This window comes from Mirounga leonina, unplaced genomic scaffold (assembly GCF_011800145.1).
Source record: "Mirounga leonina isolate KUSES-001 unplaced genomic scaffold, KU_Mleo_1.0 Mir_168, whole genome shotgun sequence".
Taxonomy (NCBI): Eukaryota; Metazoa; Chordata; class Mammalia; order Carnivora; family Phocidae; genus Mirounga; species Mirounga leonina.
This window is the reverse complement of record NW_023270426.1, coordinates 49,933,444-49,957,992: the sequence shown is the minus strand read 5'-3', so window position 1 is coordinate 49,957,992 and position 24,549 is coordinate 49,933,444. Positions and strand designations below refer to the sequence as shown.

Here is a 24,549-nt window from a genome sequence, read left to right as displayed (position 1 = left end):
CTATCCCTTTATTTCTGAGATTTTGTCTTTCCTTTGTTTCTTTCCTTAGTTCAGTGTTAGAGTTTTAAATTTTTTGATTCAAGGGTTTTTTTTTTATATTGGCAATCGCTGATTTACTTATCTTTACTTTATGTTGATACAGTTTTCTTCTGCATTGTGGTGCTTTTTTTTTTGCCATAATAGGGGCAATGTTTTCATTTGCCAAAAGTTTTGAATTCTCATCTCCTATTTTTTAAACTCCTATGGTAACTTTATTTAGATACTGGGTTCTTTTTGTTGTTCACGATTTTATATGTCAGCTTTTCCTGGACCTGTAATAGCAGGCAATCTATGGGGGTGGACTTTTGATAGTTTGATTCAATTCTTGAGTTCAAGAACACCTTCTTCTACTGCTATAGTGAAGTGCCCTTTTAAAAATAAATGTTGCCTCTATCTTTCTGGTCTGCCTTCTTGTGATTCTGATACTAGATTGTTTCAGTTGGACCCTGATCTTTTGTGTCTTCCTTTTTTTCCCCCTTTACCATTCACTTTCCAAAAGACACCTGTTCTTCAGCTGCTCCTGTCAGAATTGGTGCCGCCTGAGACCCCCACTCTTGTCCTGCACACTGTCCAAGCCCTCCCTTTGGTCTCCTCAGGGGACGGTCCTCTGATCCACTTAATATCAGACCTGTATCTCAACCTTTTATCCCTCAGGGTGGGGCCCTCTTTTTCTGGGGTTATTTTACCAAGTGCAATCTGAGTCCTTCCCCTCCTGGGCCCCCTCACCCTCTTTAGCATGAGGCCAGCCTGACTCTGCCCTAGTTGACACTCACACTGACTCTTCAGGTCTCAGATGATCATTTCCTCACAGCCACCCAGGTTTTAAATACGGTCAGTCTCCCACTTATGTTGTAGGCTTAGGCATTGGGTGATTTTCTTTTCTTTTCTTTTCCTTTTTTTTTTTTTTTTAAGATTTTATTAATTTGAGAGAGAGAGAAGGAGCAGGAGAAAGGCAGAAAGAGAGAGAAGAGAAGCAGACTCCTCACTGAGCAAGGAGCCCAATGTGGGGCTCGATCCCAGGACCCTGGGATCATGACCTGAGCCGAAGGCAGATGCTTAACTGACTGAGTCACCCAGGCGCCCCAACTTTCTTTCATTTTCCATATGGTTTCTAAGGAGAATATGTAGAGAGATTAAAATTTAGATGGCCATCTTTATTCTCTGGAAATCTGGAAACTCACATGTTCTTAGGCTCTTTCTCCAGTTTAAGAAAAACAGCCCTAGGGTGTTATATGCAACTGATGAATCACTACATTCTACCCCTGAAACTAATGATACAGTATATGTCAACCGAATTGAATTTAAAAAAAAAGAAAAACAGCCCTAGAAATTATAAAGAAGCATTATAAGTGTGGTTGATGAAATAAGGATGGTAGGGAATTCTAACCAGTAGCCCTGCATTCAAAGACTGCCAACTGAATATATATGTGTTTTTAAGTTAAAGCAAAATATTTAAGGAATGGTGTGTTATTTTTTTTTGATTCTCTACTTTACCAACCTTTTTTATAAAACAGCTTCTACTCTGGGGTGCCTGGGTGACTCAGTTGGTGAAGTGTCTGCCTTTGGCTCAGATCATGATCCCGGGGTCCTGGGATCGAGTCCCTGCCTAGTGGGTGGTCTGCTTCTCCCTCTCCCTCCCCCACACTGTGCGCTGTCTCTCTCTCTCTCAAATAAATAAAATCTTAAAAAAAAAAAAAGAGCTTCTACCCTAAGTCCACAGTACATAGCACTCTAGGTGTTGGTTCAGATTTGGGGTTTTTTTTTTTGGTGAGGTGACTTCCCATGCAAGGACACTACATGTTATGCCTCGTTTCTTCTGTTTCCTCTCATGTAGTCTAGTGTTTGCTGCCTGGGTGGACACAGGGAGTGATGTAACTGGGAGTGAGGGAGGAAAAATGTGATGGGCTAGTTCTGAAGACGGTTCATGGGAGATCATTGCCCATTTTTTCTTTAGTGTGATCTCTGAGTTCTATAGCTAGAGGTAGACAAAGCGAATCCATCTTTTTTCTGTTTTCTTTGGGATCAGATTTTGATTCTTACGGTAGAATCCAAGAATATGTTGTAATCTCTTCAGCATTGGCATTAGTGAAAATCCCCTGGAGACTTTGGCATCTGGTCTTCTCTTTAGTTTCCAGTGCTTTTGCCAGTTTTCATCTTTTTGTAATTCTTTATGGGTATTATCATGGAAATTGTAAGAAAGTCGTATTAGGCCCTGCTGGCTTGGCTTGATACTAATCCAGAAGTCTCACCAATTATTTTTCAGTAATGAATAGGAAAAGACTATATTTAGGGGAGTGATTCAGTTATTCTTAATAATATTACTTCTTTCTTAAGTAGCCTACTTTAAAAATTTAATAAGATTTCTTAATTAAAATGTCCGTGAAAATAATCTTTCCATATAAAACTCTATATCAAATGAATTTAAGTTATATATTTCCTCACCAAATTTAGTCAAAATCTTCTAATTCCCATGCCTAAACTCTTTATTCATGGTTATGTTTGCAAGTTAAAATGGCTTTTCAAGGAGCATGGGATTTACACAAACCTTATATCACTGGGCCCATATAACGAGGAAAAGAAGTCCCACCAGGAATTTCACTGGTACCGTTGACCCTTGAACAACACAGGTTTGAACGGCATGGGTCCACTTATACATAGATTTTTTTAATATACAGTGCAGCACAGTAAATGTATTTTCCTTACGACTTTCTTAATAACATTTCTTTTTTCTAGTTTACTTGATTGTAAGAATACAGTTTATGATACACATAACATACAAAATATGTGTTAATCGACTGTTTATGTTATCCATAAGGGTTCTGGTCAATAGTAAGCTATTAATAGTTCGGTTTGGGGGAAGTCAAAACTTGTATTTGGATTCTTGACTGCCCAGGGGGTCAGCACCCCTAACCCTTACATTGTTCAAGGGTAAACTGTCTAATGGCTACAAAATATGAACTCTGTGGTTAGATCTGGTTCAAATCTTATCTTCTCCATTTATTATTTGTGTGACCTTGGGCAAGTTACTTAAGAGTTGCAAGCATCCAGGGCGCCTGGGTGGCTCAGTTGGTTAAGCGACTGCCTTCGGCTCAGGTCATGATCCTGGAGTCCTGGGATCGAGTCCCGCATCGGGATCCCTGCTCGGCGGGGAGTCTGCTTCTCCCTCTGACCCTCCTCCCTCTCATGCTCTCTCTCTCTCATTCTCTCTCTCAAATAAATAAATAAAATCTTTAAAAAAAAAAAAAAGAGTTGCAAGCATCCAGTTCCATCATGTGTAAAATGTAACATCAGCAGTACCTACCTCATAGGCACTTATGTGAGGATTTAGTGAAAGAATATGTATAAAACACCCAGCACAGTGCCTGGAACACAGTCATGACTCAGGAGCTAGAGGTGAAGATGGTAACAGTGATGACAATGCTCACAAAGAGGTAAAAGGATGGACATTACTCTGGGTGTGTTTTGAATTTTTTAATAAGTAATTTTTTTTTTCAAAATTTCTTCTCAGGAAATATCATCATGGCTATTTCCATTTCTAAAAATTTGATACTGCTTTTCAGGGTGTGTCTTTTTATGACAGATGGTCAGCAGCTAGTGGTAAAATGAATATGGAATATAATAGCATTTCATTTATTTATGGGAAATATTTTACTGCCCCACCCTTCAACTAGTTGGAAAATGAAAGTCAAAAACTGGAAACTCTATTTATAAATGGACAGTGCTGTGATCTCAGTGTCTGAAACTGTGGACTTTTAGAAAATATTTATAGCATATTGGAAACTAGTCACTGATCAGTGTCTTCTTGCCCTGTTATTTTTAAAGCTAATCCAGAGAATATGAAATTTGAGGTAAATTAAAATTGAATACTAAAATGTCATCAAAGATAATTAACTTGGGATGCCTGGGTGGCTCAGTCAGTTAAGTGTCTGCCTTCAGCTCAGGTCATGATCCCAGGGTCCTGGGATGGAGTCCTGCATCGGGCTCCCTGCTCAGCAGGGAGCCTGCTTCTCCCTCTGCCTGCCACTCTCCCTGCTTGTGCTCTGTCTCTCTCTCTCTGATGAATAAGTAAATCTTTTAAAAGAGATAATTAGCTATATACCATTTTATATAAGTTTTTAAGAGAAGAAGATGGAGAAGAGGATTCTCTCTCTCGTTAATAGAGGCATTTGAAGTTAATAGAAATATTTGGTAATGGAGTCTTGAAAATAAGCTGAATGAATGGAAACATAAGACATTCAAGGAGATACGGAGGCCATGTCTGCATCTTACTAAGGAGACAATTTAGCATAGTGGTTAGAAGTGAAGAATTCAGGAGTCAATCAGAAACTCTGCCAGAGGGCGCCTGGGTGGCTCAGTCGTTAAGCATCTGCCTTCGGCTCAGGTCATGATCTCAGGGTCCTGGGATTGAGTCCCGCATCGGGCTCCCTGCTCCTTGGGAGCCCGCTTCTCCCTCTGCCTCTCTCTCTCTCTGTCTCTAATGAATAAACAAATAAAATCTTTAAAAAAAAGAAAAGAAAAGAAAAGAAACTCTGCCAGAGTTTCAAATCCAATTCCATCCCCTGCTCAACCACATGATCTTGCAAGTCATTTAACCGCTCTGTGCCTAGGTTGTCTCTATGTCAAGGATTCAATATGATAATACATGTGAAGCATTTAAAATGATATGTGGCACATAATAAATGCTCTATAAATGCCTGGCCAAAACCAAGAAACCCCCAAATAACTCCAGTTTTGTTGTTATGGATATGGATGAAACATATCCATTTCACTGGTTTAGAGATGGGTCTCTGTCATTAAGTGGTCAATGTGAACAACATATTATAGTTCTTTTTCTTTACATAATTCTTTGTCTACTCACTGCCATAGTCATTCAGGTAAGCTGGAGTGGGTAGTGAGCATCGTGCAGTAAGGATCCTTGAACAGTCCCATAGGTGCCCACCTTAAGAAGCTAATTAGAGAGTGCTGCTTTGTTCCTATCACCCTGGAGGCCGAACATTTGCCACAGTAAAAACCCACACTACCTTGCCATAATAAAACAAGGTCATTGCATGAACTTGTGTGATTATTGGGAAAATCATTTCCCATGAACATCATCAGTCATCATTCAGAGATTTAAATTTCACAAATGGAATCCACAGTCTAATGAAGATAGTGTTGCTCGTACAGCAAACCATACCATATGCTTAATCTGAAAAATACGGAAAATCCCTAGACAGCAGATGACACTGTATCTTTTTTATATGCTGTTCATGATGAGTAGACTATGTGACTTAGCTATATTTGACACTGACACATTTCTAAAACGAGACTCTCACATGGGAGGGAATATTGTAACATGCCTTAGAAATTAAAGTTATAACTACACCAGTATATTTCATGAGGGGAATTCTTGCCAGCAGGAAGAATGGTTGGGAATATTAATGTTTCCTTGTATCTACATATTATTCTTATATCTGTGTCTCAGAGTATAGTCTTGTAATTGTGGTTATATTATTTCCATGTCTGTAGAATCAGGATCCACATTTTGTAATAAATGGTGTTCTTGTTTTTAAGCTACCAGCTTATTCAGCACTTATATCCCAAGCTTTATGTATGTGTGCTTTATGTATGTTGCCTCATTTAATTCCCCTAACAACTCTGTAAGTGGATACTTTTATCCACATTCTGCTGGTGAAGAAAAAAGGGTTTATAGTTTATATAACCTTGTGGACTTGAGATGCAGACCCTGAAAGGCTGGGCCCTTAAAGACAATGCCGGACTGCATGTGAGAGAGTGAGGCCTTCAGAACTAGTCGGGAGGAGGACCATAAATTACCAAAACAGTTAACAGTGTCCACTTTCTAGTACTTGGTTGTATGGAAATAAAACTTTGGAAGAGTATAATGTACAAGTAATCATGAAATGCTGCAATATTTGTAGCATCACTTGTAAATGCATAGATATGTACAGAAGATAGAAGCTAACACATGTTATAATATAGCAATAATCAGTCCCATAAGCATTAATGAGTTTGATGAAGCCACTGTTTATTTGTAAGATTGTGATCACACAGTTGATGTTGCTGAAAACTGTCATGAACATGCAAAGCACTTTTTTTTTTCCATCTCACTTCGGTACACTTAGCTTTGAGGAAGAAATTGTGTCATATGCAAAAAGAGATGTGTTCAAAATACTTATATCCCTATAAAGGGGCAAATTAAAGGGACTGATTGTAGGAAGTTATCAATGGTTTTCTTAAGATACTTTCTGAGGAACTAGGACTTCCTTTCAAGGGGAAGCCATTATCATTATACATGGGCTTATTATATAAGTGTCCTAGAAGCTAGTCACCAATCTTTTCCTCTGTAGAAGAAAACCAAGAATTTAGAACATATAATCAAATGTATTGACTTCATATAACAAGGCTCAAGATTAGTGATTCTCACCCTGAGCTGTGTGTTAGAATCAGCTGCATTTGTGACGAGGGTACCAAGATAGTTCAATTGGGAAAGCATAATCTTCTCAATAAATGGTACTGGAATAACTGGATATTCAATGCAAAAGAATGAAATTGGATCCCTACCTCACAGCATACACAAAAATTTACTTAAAATGGATCAGAGACCTTGGGCATCTGGGTAGCTCAGTTGGGTGGGCGGTTGACTCTTGGTTTCGGTTTGGGTCATGATCTCGGGGTCCTGGGATTGAGCCCCAAGTCAGGCTCCATGCTCAGTGGGGAGTCTACTTCAAGATTCTCTCTCTCCCCCTCTGCCCCTCCTCCTGCTTGCTCTCTCTCTCTCTCAAATAAATAAATCTTTTTTAAAAAATGGATCAGAGACCTCAGTGTAAGAGCTAAAACTATAACAATCTTAAAAGAAAATGTAGGAGTAAATCTTTGTGACTCTGGATTAAGCAGTGGTTTTGTAGATAAAATACCAAAAGCAACAAAGGAAAAATAGCTAAGTTGTATCACATCAAAATTTTAAACTTTTTTGTTCTGCAAGTGATACTATAAAGAAAGCAAAAAGACAACCCAGATAATTAGAGAAAATATTAACAAATCATGCATCTGATATGGGAGTTGAATCCAGAATATATCCAGAATATATGCAACCCAATTATAAAGAGACAAATAGCTCAAATAAAAAATGAGCAAAGTATCTGAATAGATATTTCTCCAAAGAAGCTATACAAATAGTAGATTTTCATATGAAGATGAAAATGTAAGTCAAAACCACAGTGAGATGCCACTTCATACCAACTAAGATGGCTATAATCAAGAAGATAGCCATTAACAAGTGATGATGAAGATGTAGAGAAAACGTAATGCTAAGTGAAAGAAGCCATCAAAAAAGACCACATATTCTATGATCCCTTTTTTTTTTCTTCTAAGATTTTATTTACTTACTTGAGAGAGAGAGAGTGAATGAGAGAGAGAATAGGAGCAGGGGCAGAGGGAGAGGGAGAAGCAGACTCCCTGCTGAGTCGATCCCAGGATCCTGAGATCATGACCTGAGCCGAAGGCAGATGCTTAACTGCTTAAAGGACTGAACCACCCAGGCACCCCTCTATGATTCCATTTATATGAATATATAGAATAGGCAAGTCTGTTAGAACACTATAGATTAGTGATTGCCTTGGGCTGCAAGGAGCCTAGGGAGAGACAAACTGAAGGGTAGCTGCTAATGGATACACAATTTTTATTTAACAGGGGAGAAAAATAATGTAAAATTAGATTGTGTTGATGGTTGTACAACTCTGTGTATATACTAAAAATATTTAACTGTACACTTTAAGTGGGTTAATTGTATGATTTATAAATTGTATTTTAATAAAGCTAGTTTTAAGGAAATCAGCATGGGTACTTTTATAAATCTGTGTGCCCAGGCTGAAGCGCATGTCGGTGAGATCACTCCCTTGTGGTGGAATCCAAGCATCAGTATTTTTTAAAGCTCCCCACGTGACTGCATTGTGTAGCCAAGGTCAAGACTCATTGCTCCAGAAGCAGGTCTAAACTACATGAGTTTCTAATTTAGGAAACTCCAAAAGAGTTCCGGTCCCTTGTTAGAGGACTCCAGGAGCCTTCCTCCAATCTTGCTACTCAAAGTGTGGTCCTCAGAGCGGCTGCAACAGTACTTCCCAGTACCTGTTGGAAATGCAGATTCCAGGGGCGCCTGGGTGGCTCAGTCGGTTAAGCGTCTGCCTTCGGTTCAGGTCATGATCCCAGAGTCCTGAGATTGAGTCCCACATCAGGCTCCCTGCTCAGCTGAGACTCTGCTTCTCCCTCTCCCTCTGCCCCTCGCCCACTCTCTCTCTCTGAAAATAAATAAATAAATAAAATATTTTTAAAATCTTAAATTTTTCTTGATTACAATAATAATATATGCTAGTTGTAGAGATCAAAAGTCCTCAATAACCTCACCCCACCCATCTGTCCACTCCAGTTAAGTTTGGTGTATATTTTTCCATATTTCCATAATTACTTCACATGTTGGTATGCATCTTTTTTTTTTTTAAGATTTTTTTTTTTTTTATTTGACAGAGAGAGACACAGCGAGAGAGGGAGCACAAGCAGGGGGAGTGGGAGAGGGAGAAGCAGGCCTCCCGCTGAGCAGGGAGTCTGCTTCTCCCTCTGACCCTCCTCCCTCTCCTGCTCTCTGTCTCTTATTCTCTCTGTCTCAAATAAATAAATAAAATCTTAAAAAAAAAAAAATCTACCCAGAGATATTTCTAAAATCCATCATTTTCCAAAAGGCTAGCCCCAGGGAATTGGTTCATGGGCTAATCTGGGGTTTTATTTGTATTTTGAGGTGAAGTAACCCAAGATTTATGGTATTTTATTCAGTTCCCTAAATGTACATTTGGTTTCCTTGATTTATTTAATAACTTGGAGTGACCACCCAGGTGCCCTAATGCTCCTAATGGAGTGACTAAGGATGTTTGGTCATTGTTTTAATTACTAATCACATACTGTGTCTTCTTGCCTCATGTAAGTAACAACATTCTTATCAAAATGTTCTGATTACTACATTTTAAAAAGTAGTGTCACAACATACTTAAGAGAACTGGTTGTTTTTTGTTTTGTTTTTGTTGTTGTTCCTGTTTACATCATGGTGATTCTACCTCTGAAGATTTTTCCTAGCAAATGATCCGTCACCAGGATTACTCACAGACTCCAGTATTCAAAATGTCATCTCTTAAGTTTCCTTATTTTGAAATATCTGTAACTCTTCTGAATAATGCAAAAAATATGAATGAATGAATAACATAACAGAGAAACTCTTTCTAAAAGTTATTAGAAAAAGATCCTTTACTTAACTGTGCCTAATGCTTTGGGGTATCCCAGTGAACTATGCCTTTAAAGACAAGTGGTTATGTACTAATATCTTGGCCCTGAAATTTTTGGGTCTTCTTTTGAATTGAATGAAAATTCACTCAACAAAACAAAATTGTTTTGTTTTTCTGTAGTCCAGAAAAATTCTGTCTTTATTTTCAAGTTACCTTAAAACTTTAACATGCAAATTTTACTTAGCTAAATCTGAATTTCATCAGTAGTATTAACTTCTAAACAATATGAAGACTTTATAAAATGCATTCATTCTGATTTCTCCTTCTGACTTAACTTGCTATTATTATCATCCAGATTTTAACTCCATTTGCATTAAACCCACAAATTAGGCATCATCATCATCATCATCATCATCATCATCCTGTTTAGATTTTCTCACATTCACCATTTTGTTTGCTAATCATCCCTTCTTGCATTCAGAGCTTCTGGAATCAAACCCTAGTTCCTGTCATTTTGGACTGGTTGGCAGTCTCCAGGACAATCAGATAGTTAGTTGCCTCAAGAGGAAAATGAGAAGAGTCCTGGGAAATATGACCCCTCTCCCCAACAATGCTGCCTCCTGTGCCACCAGAACTAGAGACATCCCTGTGTATTTCCTCCTACCCTCTAATTAGCGTTTTATGGAGTAGAGAAGAACAAGAAAATCCGATAGGATACTAAAGTTAAATACATTCAGTTTGAAGAGCTGTCATGTTTTTCTGAGATCATATTCTTCCTACCCTTTTTGCTATTAAAATTATCTTTATTTTAGGGGCGCCTGGGTGGCTAAGTCAGTTAAGCATCTGACTCTTGATTTCGGCTCAGGTCATGATCTCAGGATTGTGAGATGGAGCCCTGAGTCTGCCTCTGCTGGGCATGGAGCCTGCTTAAGATTCTCTCTCTCCCTCTGTGCCCTGCCCCCCACCTTAAAAAAAAATCTTTATTTTATAATATAATGGTGATGGTAATTGAAGTTTGGGTTTTTTTTAATTAATTAAATTTTGTTTTAAAATTTTTTTACTTGGCATATACAACATTGCCAATCACAACCCAGATTTTTTGAAATTTTATGGATCTTGAAATCCCAAGCCACTGCTGTAGACAGCTACCTGTGATTTTGAGTGTGGATATTGGGTCACCTGAAAATACGCCCTCTTGGTTACATCAGGGACCTTAGTGGTTTTTCAGGTGTATACAAATCCTACAGTGTTAACAGTACTTTGCAACCTTTTATTGGGTTATCAAGCAGTCCTTAGTACTCCCAATGATTGAAATCATTTTTTACATAAGGCTGAGTCTATACTAGCAAAATGTCTTGGGAACATCATGCACACCCCGCATATATCTGGTGATGTTAATGTTCTCATTTTTTTTTTTTTTGAAGATTTTATTTATTTGAGAGAGAGAAAGAGTGAGCGGGAGGGAGAGGGAGTGAGAAACTGAAGGAGACTCCACGCTGAGTGCAGAGCCCAATGTGGGGCTTGATTCCATGACCTCAAGATCATGCCTTGGGCGCCTGGGTGGCTCAGTTGGTTAAGGGACTGCCTTCGGCTCGGGTCATGATCCTGGAGTCCCGGGATCGAGTCCCGCATCGGGCTCCCTGCTCGGCAGGGAGTCTGCTTCTCCCTCTGACCCTCCTCCCTCTCATGCTCTCTGTCTCTCATTCTCTCTCTCTCAAATAAATAAATAAAATCTTAAAAAAAAAAAAAGATCATGAGGCCTCAAAGACCTGAGCCAAAACCAGGAGTCGGACGCTTAACCGACTGAGACACCCAGGTGCCCTAATGCTCCCAATGTTTTAAGAACACCATTGATCTAAGAGTCACATGATCTAAAATCTGGCCAACAACTTTGTCTGCCTTACTCATGATGTAAGGGGTTGGACTGTGATCCCCAGGTTTCTTTTCACCACTAACGTAGGTTGTGCTTGTAGTTTTGATGCCACCATCTTCGTAGATGTCCTTTCCTCATCTCCCTGTGAATGGTCAGTATGAAGCCTGCACAGAACGACTTGAGTTCTCATTTCCCTTTGTAAACAATGGTCATGTATAAATGCAGCCACAGTGTTTATTGCAAAGGGTCACAATTAAGAGTATTGTTTAATTGTCATATGCTTGACACTGACAGTCTTACTAGATGTTCAGTCATTACTATAATGTAGACAAATAATTATGAATTAAAGATGCACCAACTACAGATTTTAGAGATCTCCGAATTCATGACAAAGTTGTTAATTGGCAAGCTTGTTATTTCCTGTAAGTACAAGGAAAGGAAGTATTAAAAGTCATCATATTAATTTGAGAGAGGAAATTAATGTTTCCTAAAAAATTCTCTTCTAGTGAAGGAAGCCCGTCCCCCAGAATGGAGCTGCTGCATAATATCGACCCAAACTTTGTGGATATTTCACCGTGTGAGTACCTCATTTATCGCTACTAAACTCAATCTTTTTAGCTCACAAAAACATTTTTATTGCCTAGTGTGTCTCCAGCCTCACTTTCTCCTTTTCCACTTGCGTTTGCTGTCCGGATAAACAGTTCTCCATAACACCTGTTGCACTGATCTCCCTGTGGCTTTGGTGCCACGGAGGGTAGATGCTGTTCGTGGCCCTGCCACTTACTGGCTATATGACCTTCAAGCCATGTCATCTCCCTGCCTCAGCTTTGCCATAGGATCTCAGAGGCTCCTGCCCACTGGGAACGTCATGTTGTTGTTGCTCTCTTCTCACCTGAGAGCTCCAGAGCCTTCTTCCAGGAAACCCGAGGTCAGATGAGCCACCGCATCATCTGATGGAGCTGGCCAGGTGCTGCCCAGCACCTGCTGCGTCTCACAGGTGTGACTTCCCTAGCAATCCTGAAAGTCATTTGGCTTGATTTTGTCTCCTGCCTAAGTGGAGCCATAGGTAGCCCCATTAATTCCTCAGGGAAAGAGGCCGTTTGTGCTCTTAGATCACCACAGGTTTCATAGTCCTGTGTAAATACCATGCTAGTGGCCCTATGAACCCTAGCCTAATGGGTTTGGGTCTGGAAAAGCCTTAGCTCTTAGGCCCTTTGTCCAGCCTCCATCATCAAGCCTCTTCTTGAGACTCCACAAAACAGTGCTCTTCCATTCCGTTCATTCCCTTGGGTGCTGACATCCATCTGTTCTAGACATACTGCCACCCTTCCATTCATTCATTCCATTGTTCAGGCTTTCCTTACTTCCTTGTCCTCTCCAGTCTGTGCCATAACCTGCCCCAGGATTTCCCTGCTCAGACAACAAGCCCACAGTGGTTGTGTGTCTGCAGGCTCTTAAGGCCCCGCTCACCCCACCAGCCGCCTCCAGCCCAGTCCTCGCCCTGCTCGACACTTGCCTTTTCCAAGCATGATTGTCATGTTTTGTCTTGAATATGCTTTTCTCTGTGGCTGAAACACCTTTCCCTGCCCTTCCACAATTTTTCCTCATCCCTTAAAACTCAACACAAATGTCTCATATATGTGAATGCTTCTTGGAACCCCAGAAAGTCCTTCCTCAGCATCCTTTTGTATGTATCTGTGGGTAGAGCCTTCAGCAAATTCTCTTGTATGTGCCTTCATATTCCCCCAAGGTGAGAGCTCCTGGAAGTCAGGATCTAGGTCTTATTTATCTTTTCATCCTCATAAGTTAACACGAATACCCAGCACTGGGCAGGCTCTCAGTGATGATTACTTGATGACTAATGGAAGGGTGCTGGGATAGAGTTAGGACCAAGTGGAAAGGGAAGGGCCTGAGGCAGGTCGAGATGGCTATAGTATGGAGAAATTGCTATTTCTATTGTAGTAACTTAAGTCCGCGAGAGAGGCAAGGGTGGTTATGGGTCTGTATGGTAGCCACCAGCTATATGTGGCTTTCAAACCCCTGAAATGTAGCTAACTGTGAATTGAGATGTGCTGCAAGTATAAAGCACACAGCGGATTTTGGAGACTTAGTATGAGAAATGTGAAATATATCGTAACATATTTACTCGTTGAAATGGCAATATTTTAGATATGTTGAATTAAATTTATTGTTAATTTCACCTGTTTCCTTTTCCTTTTCTATGTGGTTAACAGATAATTTAAAATTACATGTGAATTTGCACTGTACTTCTGTTAGTCTAGAAGGATTGTTCTAGCAGGTGCCAGGAAGTGATTGGATCAGCTGTGTAGGAAGAGCACAGACCCGTGACTACTTACGGTGGCCACGACATCCATGGTTTCTAACCTTTTCTCTGCCCCAGCATACCAAAGGGGTGTGACACAGTCTAGAGCAGTGATTCTTAACCAGTGATGTCAGAATCTCTGGGGGTGGCCAGAACGGAAGAGGGGAGGCAGGAAGGGTTCTTAAAACTTCTAGGTAGTTTAATGCACCGCAAAACCCAGTGTGACATCCAAGGATGTGCTGAAGATGCTGCACACATTGTAATGGTTGTCAGCTGTCCTTACTAAGTTCCATCTACAAATGAAAAGGCGCCCCCACTCACCAAGCTGAATTGTTCTTAGCATCAGAAATGGGGGAGTGCGTCTGGGTGCTCAGTTGTTTAGGTGTCTGAATCTTGGTTTGGGCTCAGGTCATGGTCTCAGGGTCATGAGATTGAGCCCTATGCTGGGCTCCACGCTGGGCATGGAGTCTGCTTAAGATTCTCTCTCTCCTTCTGCCCCTCCACCCCCCACTTGCGTGCGCGTGCTCTTTCTCTGGAAGGAAGGAAAGGAGGGAGGGAAGGAGGGAGGGAAGCTTAAGTTCTGTATTTCCATGTAACCCGGCCACAGCCCTGCTGGCTGGCTGCCTGCCGTGGTTTTTGCTACCTTTCCCACAGTGCCCCAGCTCAATCCCAGCACAGGCACAAGGTTTCTCCGGTATAAAAGTTAAGGAGGGCATGGAAATCAGAATAGAAAATCATTTTAATTTTGCCACCCATAGTTTATAAGGCCTTAAGCAAGTCCCTCCACTTTTCTTTGCCTCAGTTTCCCACATGTTGAATGATGGACTGACGATGACCCTTTACTGCTGTCCCAAATTCAGGGACATTTTCTGGCCTTCTGCTGCCCCCACCCTCTCCTTGAGGCCCACTCCTGGCCTCCCTGTTGGCCTTCCCTGCCAACCAGGGACTCTTGCTCTGACTCCTGCTTGTAACGAGGGACATTCTCCACTGTTGGCATCAACATAGAACCACATTCACTGTTGGTTCACAGAAACAGGGCATTCATTCTGTCTCTGCCTACAAGTAGCAAAGTGCCCCTGCTCCTCACATACATGCAACACCTTGGGCTTTTCTCCCTAGTTTAGTTTTTATATTCATTTCAATCCACTGTGCAGCAGAAGCTAAAAAAAAGGAGAGCTATCTTTGGGGACCCACTCCTTCACCAGAGGATGATACCAGCTCATTTCCTTTTCTATGCAGTTAATTGCGGGGGGGGGGGTTTAAATCTAACTCTAAGAAAATATGTATTTATAGGACAACAACCAAGTCTGTGAAGATTGAATTAAATGATGTCTCAGGCCCCTCCCAGCTTCAATATTCTGTGGGTCTCTGTAGAAATAGGATCTCAAAGGAGCAAAGCTGCTGACTCAGTTTCTCTCCTTTTCCACCCTGTGCACATTACTAAGCAGTGATGTAGCCAAAGGCATGGTTGTACATAGATAAATACAAGTGAAAATGTTAGAAACATTATAAGTGCTAGAGTAATTTGAATTGTAGGATTTTATTATTACTACATCCTGCCCACTTTTCTGATGCCTGGTCTAAAACATCCCTGCATCAATCCACTTTTCCGTCTGCTCTCTCCCCTTTAGTGGGTCTTGTTGGGGGTTGTGGACCAGTGTCTCCTCCTATCATGAATCAGAGGAGCAGGCATTAGACGTTTCCCAGGGGAGCCCTGCCTTCTAAGTAGTACCACATCCCCTCAGAAGCTGGCCTTTTGGGGTTTAACAGCTCTACGCTCTCCCTCTTATTCTTAGAGTACAGGGCGCCCCCAGAGGCCCTTCCTGCTGGTAGAGTTGGGGCTTTTTTCATGGCCGCATACTCTTGGTACATTGTGTGTTGGGTATGAATAATAAAGATATTCCCAGAAGACTGGGACAGACACAGGCACACACCAGAGGTCATAGGGTTTCCCATAGACCAGGAGATTATGCAGTAAAGGATGAACGGTCTCAAATAACCACAGATCACACCCATTAGAATGGCTGCTATGAAAAGGAAAGAAAGGAAGAAAGAAAAAAGGAAGGAAAATAAGAAGTGTTGGTGAGGACATAGAGAAATGGGAACATGTAGGCATGTTGGTGGGAATGTAAAATGGGAATGCGCTGTTGGTGGGACAAAGGGGTGCATGATACACCATGGATGAACCTTGAGAACGTTTGTGGAATAAGCCAGTCACAAAAAGACAAATACTGCATGATTCCACTTAAACGCGGTACCTCGTATAGTCAAAATTATGGAGACAGAAAGTAGAATGGGGGCTGCCAGAGGCTGGAGGGGGCGAGACGGGGAATTCGTGTTTAATGGGTGTCGTTTCAGTTTTACAAGACGAAAAGAGTTCTGTGGGGGGATGTGGTGAAGGTTGCCCAACTATGTGAATGTACTTGGTGCCACTGAACTGTACATTTAAAAACAGTTAAAATGGTAAATTTTATTTTTTTTTACCACAATTCAAAATAAATAAATGTAAAATGTAAAACCAAAGAAAAGCATAGAAATTCATGAGGCCGGGGTCTGTATCTTTTTCATTTACTGCCGTATCCCCAGTGCATAGCACAGAGCCTGCCGTCCTAGTCATTTCTCGGCAAATACTTGTTAATGACTAATAATAGATCATCGGGTTAAAGTCATTGTCTTACTGTCTCTTAGCCTTTCCTGAACCTAAAGGACCTCCTGAAAGGCAATTCACACCCACCTTTTAATCCATGAACTTGCATCTTACATTTTGTTCTTACATAAAAATAATTTAATTAAGGGCGCCTGGGTGGCTCAGATGGTTAAGCGTCTGCCTTCGGCTCAGGTCATGATCCCGGGGTCCTGGGATCGAGTCCCGCATCGGGCTCCCTGCTAGGCGGGGAGCCTGCTTCTCTCCCTCTGCCTCTGCCTCTCTCTCTCTCTCTCTCTGACTTTCATGAATAAAAAAAAATTTTTTTAATTAAAATTAGTAAGTGGCTAGTGACCATTAACATTATCATATACAGATGCTGGAAACTACTTATCCAGTTTATAAATGCCCACCCTCAGTCTTGCCTGCATTGAAAATATCAGCCAGAAGAGAGGATGTGGGATTTCTCTAGATCTCCGTGAGAGACAAACATATATACTTATAAAGCCCCTGCCTGTGTGCTCGGCTCAGCCTGACTTCCCCTCAGAGTCCAGGGCCCTGCTCCTTCTTGCTCTTCTCTCTCTTTGTGCTCCCCTTCTTGGCAAGTTCCCTTGTATTGTTTCATTGCTCAACGTCCTCTCTGTGCCCCAAATCTGGCTCTGCTTTTATCTCCACCCCACCCCTCACCCCTCACCCCTCACCCCCGTGGCCAGTGTCAAATGTGTGGGCTGTAATTGCTTTCCTGTGTGCTTTGAGGAAACTTTTTATTCATCTTTAAAGGCTTTGTTCTGAGGTAACCTTGGACAGACATGTTTTGGTCTCCGTTCAGATAGTACCGTTTTCTCTTCCCTCCTTCCTTTTAAGAATAGATCCTAAGAATTATTTATTCCCCTTTGTCTTTCAAATATTTCTTTCTAGGGGCGCCTGGGTGGCTCAGTCAGTTAAGCATCTGCCTTCTGCCTTCGGCTCAGGTCATGATCTCAGGGTCCTGGGATCGAGCCCCGCATCGGGCTCTCTGCTCAGCGGGAAGTCTCCTTCTCCCTCTGCCTCTTCCCCTTCCCCCCTACTCATGCTCTCTCTCTCTCTCTGTGTCTCTCTCTCAAATAAATAAAATCTTTAAAAATGAATAAATAGAATATTTCTTTCTAGCAGGCTGACCTAGACTCAGTGTCCTTCTCGAGCAGTCCAAGGCAGTCAGAGGAGGAGGCCTGTGAGAGCCTGAGGGACAGGGATGATGCTGTTTAAGCTCATTCATGGGATGCCTGGAACTCTCTAAAGTTGTAGGGAGCAGCCGAGATTCCAAGTCAGGCCCTGAGATCTGCAGGTGTGAGCCCAGCTCGACGTGCTTCTGAGGAGCACCAGCTCCAAATCCCTCAGGTTCCAGCCAGCATGCCTCAGACCATGAGGAGAAATAATTTCAAAAGAGTTAGTTTGCCTTAGAGAAAATATATACACCCATCCCACAGGCACCAGGCTTGACATGCACTGTTCTGAAGTAATGAGCCTGCACCATCTGAGACCACCACTCACCTCGGAAGTCAGACATGACATTCTGTGTATCGTTAGAATTCTCATGTACATCTGGTGTGCAATGTATTCATATACACCTGACACACGTGCGTGCATACACAGCACTCAGATTCTTCTGGTAGGAGCTTGATCATAGATGAAGGGCACTGACAGATGTTAGCATTTTCCACACCACCAAAGGCCAAGTCTTCGAAGTGATTGTGTACAGCTCTGTTACTATTTCATTTTAAAAAGGCCTCCTTTCTTTAAAGGTTATAATGAGATGTTATTTTGCTCTTGATTACAGAGTGAAAGAAGAGTCTTTCCCTCCCTCTCGCTCACACACTCATTTTCTGTGGTAAAATTGCCAGTTCTGTACACGAGATCTGAGAGCTGTCCAGGTTTGCATGCTTGGAGTGGCTCCCTGTTTCCTCTCTGGAGCAACATTCAGTCTGTTTCTGAGATGATTTATTCAGCAGGTACGACAAGCTAGGTACTGATGTAGGTCCTGGAGATCAGTTAGAGTTTAAGTTTTGTTAGAAGCTGGTCTGGAAGAGGCCACTTCCCTGCTTGCCGGCTCTCCGTGGTCCCCAGCTGCCCACAGCCGTGTGCGGACGCCTGAGCCTGTCAGCTACGACCTCCGTCATTCAGCTTACATGACCCCTCAGCACTGTTGCAGTGCCCACCTTTAGCCACCATCATCTTCCTGTGCTTTTCTGACACTTCTCTAGGGACCTGTTCACATCCCCCCTCCTCCATGAAGCTCTGCTTGGCCCCTCCAGTCTGAAGTCTCTTGAGCTTCTCTGTAGCGCCCTATGACACTGAGCTCTTGCTACCTCATACCCAGTTGTTTATAGTCATGTGTTTTCCCCATCCAGAGCTGTCAGTTCCAAGGAGGGCGAGATTTCATCTATAACTTTCTCAATCCCCCCCCCTTTGTTTAGAGGGGGGAGGAGGGAGAGAGAGGAGGGGCAGAGGGAGAGGGAGAGAGAGAATCTCAAGCACGCTCCATGCCCTGCGTGGAGCCCGATGCGGTTGCGGCTCAATCTCACAACCCTGAGACCATGACCTGAGGGGAAATCAAGAGTCGGATGCTTAACCGACTGAGCCGCCCAGGTGCTCCTCTCAATCCCTTTTGTTGCAGAGTTTGTACACACTGAAAGAATGCATGCTAATAAATTAATCATTGAAGTTGGCTATCAACCACTCATTTAATTAGAATAAATCTAGCAAGAGCAATAATATCATACTTTATTTTCAAAGCACTTTCATTTCTTTCTGGGCATATTTGTGAGGTAGCAATCAAGAAGCAACCTTCTATCCTTCAGCCTAAAATTCAATATTGAGCAGAATAAGAAAAGTTAGAGGGGATGCATGAAGCCCACCACGTCGCAATGAGGAGATTGCTCACCATTGCATGGAACACCAGAAATTAGAAGTCATTCAGTTTGTCCACCCTCTTTATAAGCAGGAAGGAGAAACTGAGGCATTGGTCACACACAGCTAATAAATACCAGACCCAGAATTCAGGGCTTTCCAGGTTCAGGCCTCACACAAAAGTCACGTCCTCCTAATTTAAGGTGTCTCTTTGTTTTCTGTTCTGGATGGGATTTGAGCTAAAGGGATGCCCAGATCTGTGTTACAGTCATTCACTCAAATGTCACCGGAGCATTACATACTTAAATGTGGCTGGAAAAATGGGTCTAGCCGTGACACTAGCTTGCACTTTCATGCACAATGTGACTGTGTGGATGGCAGCAGCTTGTGTGTGTAAAGCTAGTTATGCAAGTCCTACAGTGCCCTGTAGTAATTACACTGCAGGATGGTGGTGGGATGAGAGAAAGGGTGTGGGGACAGGGGGTGTAGCCTAATGGAACATGCAGAATTCCGGGGTGTCCAAAAGTCTGGGTTTGAATTCCAGTTTTGACTTATTTCCTGTAAGCTTGTGGATAAGTTCTCTGAGTTATCCATTTCCTTGCCTATAAATTAAGGACAATTATATCTGTGTCTTGTAAATATGTCCCAACAAGAGTTCATAGCGATTATGTTCTGGCTGCTGGGATTGGGAAGGGGGCTGTCTGCACTTTTTGTTTCATGTATTTCTCCAGTTTTAAGTTTTAGTAACGAGCACATCTAACTTCCATAATCAGGAATGAAGCCATAAAGATTTACTTTTGAAAACCAGCCCGGGGATGCCTGGGCAGCTCAGTCAGTTAAGCATCTGCCTTTGGCTCAGGTCATGATCCCGGGGTCCTGGGATCGAGTCCCGAATCAGGCTCCCTGCTCAGCGGGGAGTCTTCTTCTCCTTCTCCCTCTGCCCCCCCCCCCCCCCCCCGCTTGTGCACGCTCTCTCTCACAAATAAATAAAATCTTAACAAACAAACAAACAGCAAACCAGCCTGGAGGGTTCTTGTGAGACTGGCCTATCTGGAAAGCTCCTGAGTCTCCAGTGAGTGGGAGTTGGGGCCGCACTGGTGTCTTTGCCCCCACGCCCACCTGTGCTGTGGCCGCGAAGCTAGAGTGTGAGCATCCTCCTCCACCGTCAGACCCTGACGGCCTCCGCTGGCATTCTTTGTCCTCATAGAATATAGGAGCCCATTTTGCAGCTTGTCACGAAGTGAGCAGAGTTTTGTCTGCAGGTGTTCTCTACCTGCTAATATTTGTCTTTAGCCGCTCATCAAATGTTCCTTGGTGTAGGTCGGTACATGCCCTTGGTCGCAGAGCCTAAACTCAGGTGACTTTGCCCCTTTTTAATTTTCAAGGGCTTTTCTTCTGCCTCCTTCACTTTGGCGAGCACTGAAGTGTGTTTGGAAATGTGGCCTTTTTGATGCCAAAGGCAGTCCCACAAGCCGCACGTCCCATCCGCCCCACTTCACACAGTGCATCTTAGGTAACATACCTCAAACCTTCGCTGTTAGCACTTAGTGCTGGGGTGCTGGCTTTCATCCTGAGAAAATAAACAAACCACACCAAACGCACAGCCCTTTAAAAACACGAATTAATCCTCACCACAGGCCTGGGCTACACAGAAATGGCAAATCCCACTGCCCCAATTTTATGTTTGGAGAAATCAGAGTCAGCAACTTTTTTAAGGCTTCCCAGAGCCAGATAACAGAAGCGGACTTGAAGGGCTGGGGCTGGCCCTGCCTCTGGGGAGAAGGGCACGTGGCCAGGGCCAGCTGCCTCCCTGCATTCCCTTCTCCATAACACCATGTGCTCACTTGCCCAGAACCCTATTTACACATCAGCTTTTATTTTTCTCCCCCAGGGTTATGATGAGGCCAAATCCTCTTGTTTCCAGCTGACCACTTATTTATTTGCTTACCTTTCTTTAATTCTGGTACAGCCTAGAAATTTTAGCCATGGCTTCCAAGAGTAGCCTGGTAATTCTAGTTGATTCAGAGGTCTATGCCGATTCTGACACTCAACACAGAATAGACTATACCCTCCACATAGTCCCTCCTCCACCACAGAGCCTGCTCAGTACCCAGGTCTGTTCAAGATTCGAGGGTATCCAGACTCCCTTTTTTCTCTCCCCTCCCAGACCAGACATCTTTCTACCTCAGTTCCCCAGTCTTGCAATCTATAAGGATAAATCCATATGCCTTTCTTGAAATAGTCAACCATAAAAATTTGGAAAAACATAAAACCTCGCTAAATTTTGTGGGACATATCCAATGGAATAAAAGTGTAGTAAGTCCCCTTTCTAAATATTTACTAATCTGGCCAGATCTTTTTAGGGGCTTGAGGGTGCATCTGTATAAGGCTGAAATAAAACTTTTAAAAACACTTCTGAGAAGAAGGCTGAGTCCATGGTCGCCCGTAAGTAATCCATAATGTAAGATGTTAGTAATCAGGCATTTATAGACTGAAGTCTCTTACCTCTGGCAGCAAATACCTAGGGAATGAATACATGGCCTCTCTTCTGAAGAGCCTTTTGAATGAGAGGAAAACTGTGTGCCCAGGAAGTGATATTAACACAGTAATAAAATAAGTAGCAACAAATGATAAGTGATGTAAATTGATTACATAAGCGCTAAGGAGAAATAAAGAAATAATGAGAGGCATTTGGGGGCGATTAGGATAGATTGCCTCAAAAAGTATAGTCTTAAATGTGTCCATTATTTTCATAACTTTGGTTTTATCTTTCTTGATTTAAATGCGAATGAAGGAAAATAGTATTTAACACTGTATTAATTTGCTATCGCTGCTGGAACAAATTACCATAAACGTAATGACTTAAAACCACACAAATTCATGTTACAGTTCTGTAGGTTAAAAGTCTGACATGGATCTCACTGAACAGAAATCCAGGATGTTGGCAGGACTGTATTCCTTTCTGGAGGCTCTAGGGGAGAATCCATATCCTTGCCTTTTCCAGCCTGGGGAGGCTGCCCCCCCTTGCTTGGCCTGTGTCCTCTTCCTCCATCTTCAAAGCCAGCGATGGAGAGTTGAGTCCTTATAGCACATCACTCCAACCTTACTTCTGTCCTCATACCTCTTCTGAGCTCTTCCACTTTTTAAGGCCCCTTGTGATTACATTAGGCCCACCTGGGTAATCCAGGCTAATCTCCCTCTTTGAAGGTCAAGCTGATTGGCAACCTTAACTCCATCTGCAGTCTTAATTCCCCTTTGCCCTATAACCTAACATATTCACAGGCTCTGGGGGTTAGGACATGGACATCTTTGGGGCCATTATTTTGTGTACCACAGACACCTACTCTGTTGCACTAGACTTTATGAAAAATAACAAAAAATAGTTCATAATCTAGTTGGAGAGAAGAACAAAAACATACAAAAAGTTAAAAGAAAATCAAGTAACAGTTCAAGGCCACAGTGGTAGAGATTTGCAAGCTGTACTTGATTACTTGTCAGATTAATTGCCATGGAGTCTGGTAGACAGAGAGCTGCTATTTGAGTGGAGGGCTCAGTCACACAGGCTGGTTCATGAAGGGAAGGAAGCCTTGCGTGGAACCCTGAATGCAGAGCTCCTGGGGTGGAAAAGGCAATCCTGGGACACACAAGCACATGAGCAAAAGGGTGTATGTGTAAGCCTGTTGAAACAAAGGGAAAGGGGCACCTGGGTGGCTCAGTCGTTAAGCGTCTGCCTTCAGCTCATGTCATGATCCCAGGGTTCTGGGATCAAGTCCCATGTCAGGCTCCCTGCTCAACGGGGAGTCTGCTTCTCCCTCTCCCACTCCCCCTGCTTGTGTTCCCTCTCTCTGTGTGTCTCTCTCTGTCAAAAAAAAAAAAGAAAAAAGAAACAAAGGGAAAGCAGGAAGAAGAAGATGGGATGATAAAGACAGTATGTCAGACTAAGGAGGCTAGACTTGATTCTGATAGAAGGGAAGCTACCTGTTTGTTTCTTATACCAGTAATACGTAGGTGGGGTGCTGTCTAGAAATTTTGACAAATACAGAAAAGCTCAGAGATCAAGGTAAAAATCACCACATTCCCTCTATCCTGCTACCTCAAAGTAAGCAATGTTAATAATTTGGTGTGTTTTTTTTCTGTTTTCTCTCTTCCCTGCACTCACGGACACCCATATATCACACATTCTTACAGAATTCGGGTATTATGGTAGATTATTTCATTACCTAATTTGTTAGCATAATTAAGGGTAGAAAATTTTCATCTTTAAAATTTTTGTGTAATAGGGCACCTGGGTGGCTCAGTCGTTAAGCATCTGCTTTCGGCTCAGGTCATGATTCCAGGGTCCTGGGATCGAGCCCCGCGTCGGGCTCCCTGCTCCGCGGGAAGCCTGCTTCTCCCTCTCCCACTCCCCCTGTTTGTGTTCCCTCTCTCGCTGTGTCTCTGTCAAATAAATAAAATCTTTAAAAAAATAAAATAAAATTTTTGTGTAACAATTTTATCAGTGGCTTCATGGCATTTTCTGACTTGGATCTACAATTCTAACATGTGGAATACTTAACCATTAATCCTATTTTTGCATGTGTTAGTATCTTTTCAAAGTTTCGTTAATATAAATAAAGCTGCAATGACCATCCATTATTTTGGGAGGGTAATGTCTAAAAGCAAAATTCCTAGGTCAAAAGACATAAACATTTTGAAGATCCTTTTTTATGTATTGGTCAGTTGCTTCCCTGAAATAATTTATGAATTGATATTTCTACCATCACTATGTGAGAATATTTATTTTATGGAATCTTGGCTAAAGGATATATTAGCATTTCTTAAAACATTTGCCAATTTTGTAAATAAAATAATGTATTGCTTTAATTTGGTTCTCTTTGCTGCTGAGGCTAAGCTTATTTTTTGTGTTTATTGGCTGTAATTACTAGTTCCTATCCTTTTCTCATGTTAAGAAAAAAATGTTTTCCTTATCAATTTATAAGAACTTTTTATATATTAAAATATTCATTGTTATGTAGTGAATATTTTTCTCTTGATTTTATTTTATAGTATCTTTTAAATTTAAAAAGTAAAAATTTTCATTTTGTAGAATTCTTGTGTTTATATATTTAAACAATTCTTCATCCTGAGTTCAGATATTCACTTATATTTTCTTCTAGTTCTACAAAGATTTAGTCATTTACATTTGGCTCTTTAAAAAATGTGTCTTAGGTGTAATAGTATGAACGCCAAGTAGGTTTACAATTTAAAAATAGCAAAATCAATATGGTTATGCTTACCATCTTAAAAAACCAGTTGAGATTTTGACTAAAGTTGCATTGAACTTATAGATCAATTTTTCCATGAACATAGTATAGCTAACCTTTGATATCGTCTTCTCTAATGACTTCCTGTAAAGTTTTATAATTTTCAAGATTTTTATTATTTATTTTTGCATATATTATGTTTTTGTTGCTATTATAAATGGTCCTTTTTTCTTTTTGAATTCGGTTATTTGATAGTATATAGGAATGCAGTTGAG

General features: G+C 41.7%; 1 protein-coding gene across 2 annotated transcripts in view; it reads left to right on the top strand.

Annotated features, from left to right (window-relative positions):
• ARSB (arylsulfatase B) overlaps positions 1-24,549 on the top strand; it is a 166,457-nt gene that overhangs the window by 89,477 nt on the left and 52,431 nt on the right. Inside the window, exons 6-7 of one of the 2 annotated variants that reach the window (XM_035014718.1) lie at positions 11,685-11,755; positions 12,004-13,983. In XM_035014718.1, coding sequence (XP_034870609.1) covers positions 11,685-11,755; positions 12,004-12,014 — 82 coding nt within the window. In that variant the 3' untranslated portion in view covers positions 12,015-13,983. Of the gene's footprint in view, positions 1-11,684; positions 11,756-12,003; positions 13,984-24,549 lie in introns of those variants that run through there. The other variant, XM_035014717.1, reaches the window with a different exon arrangement.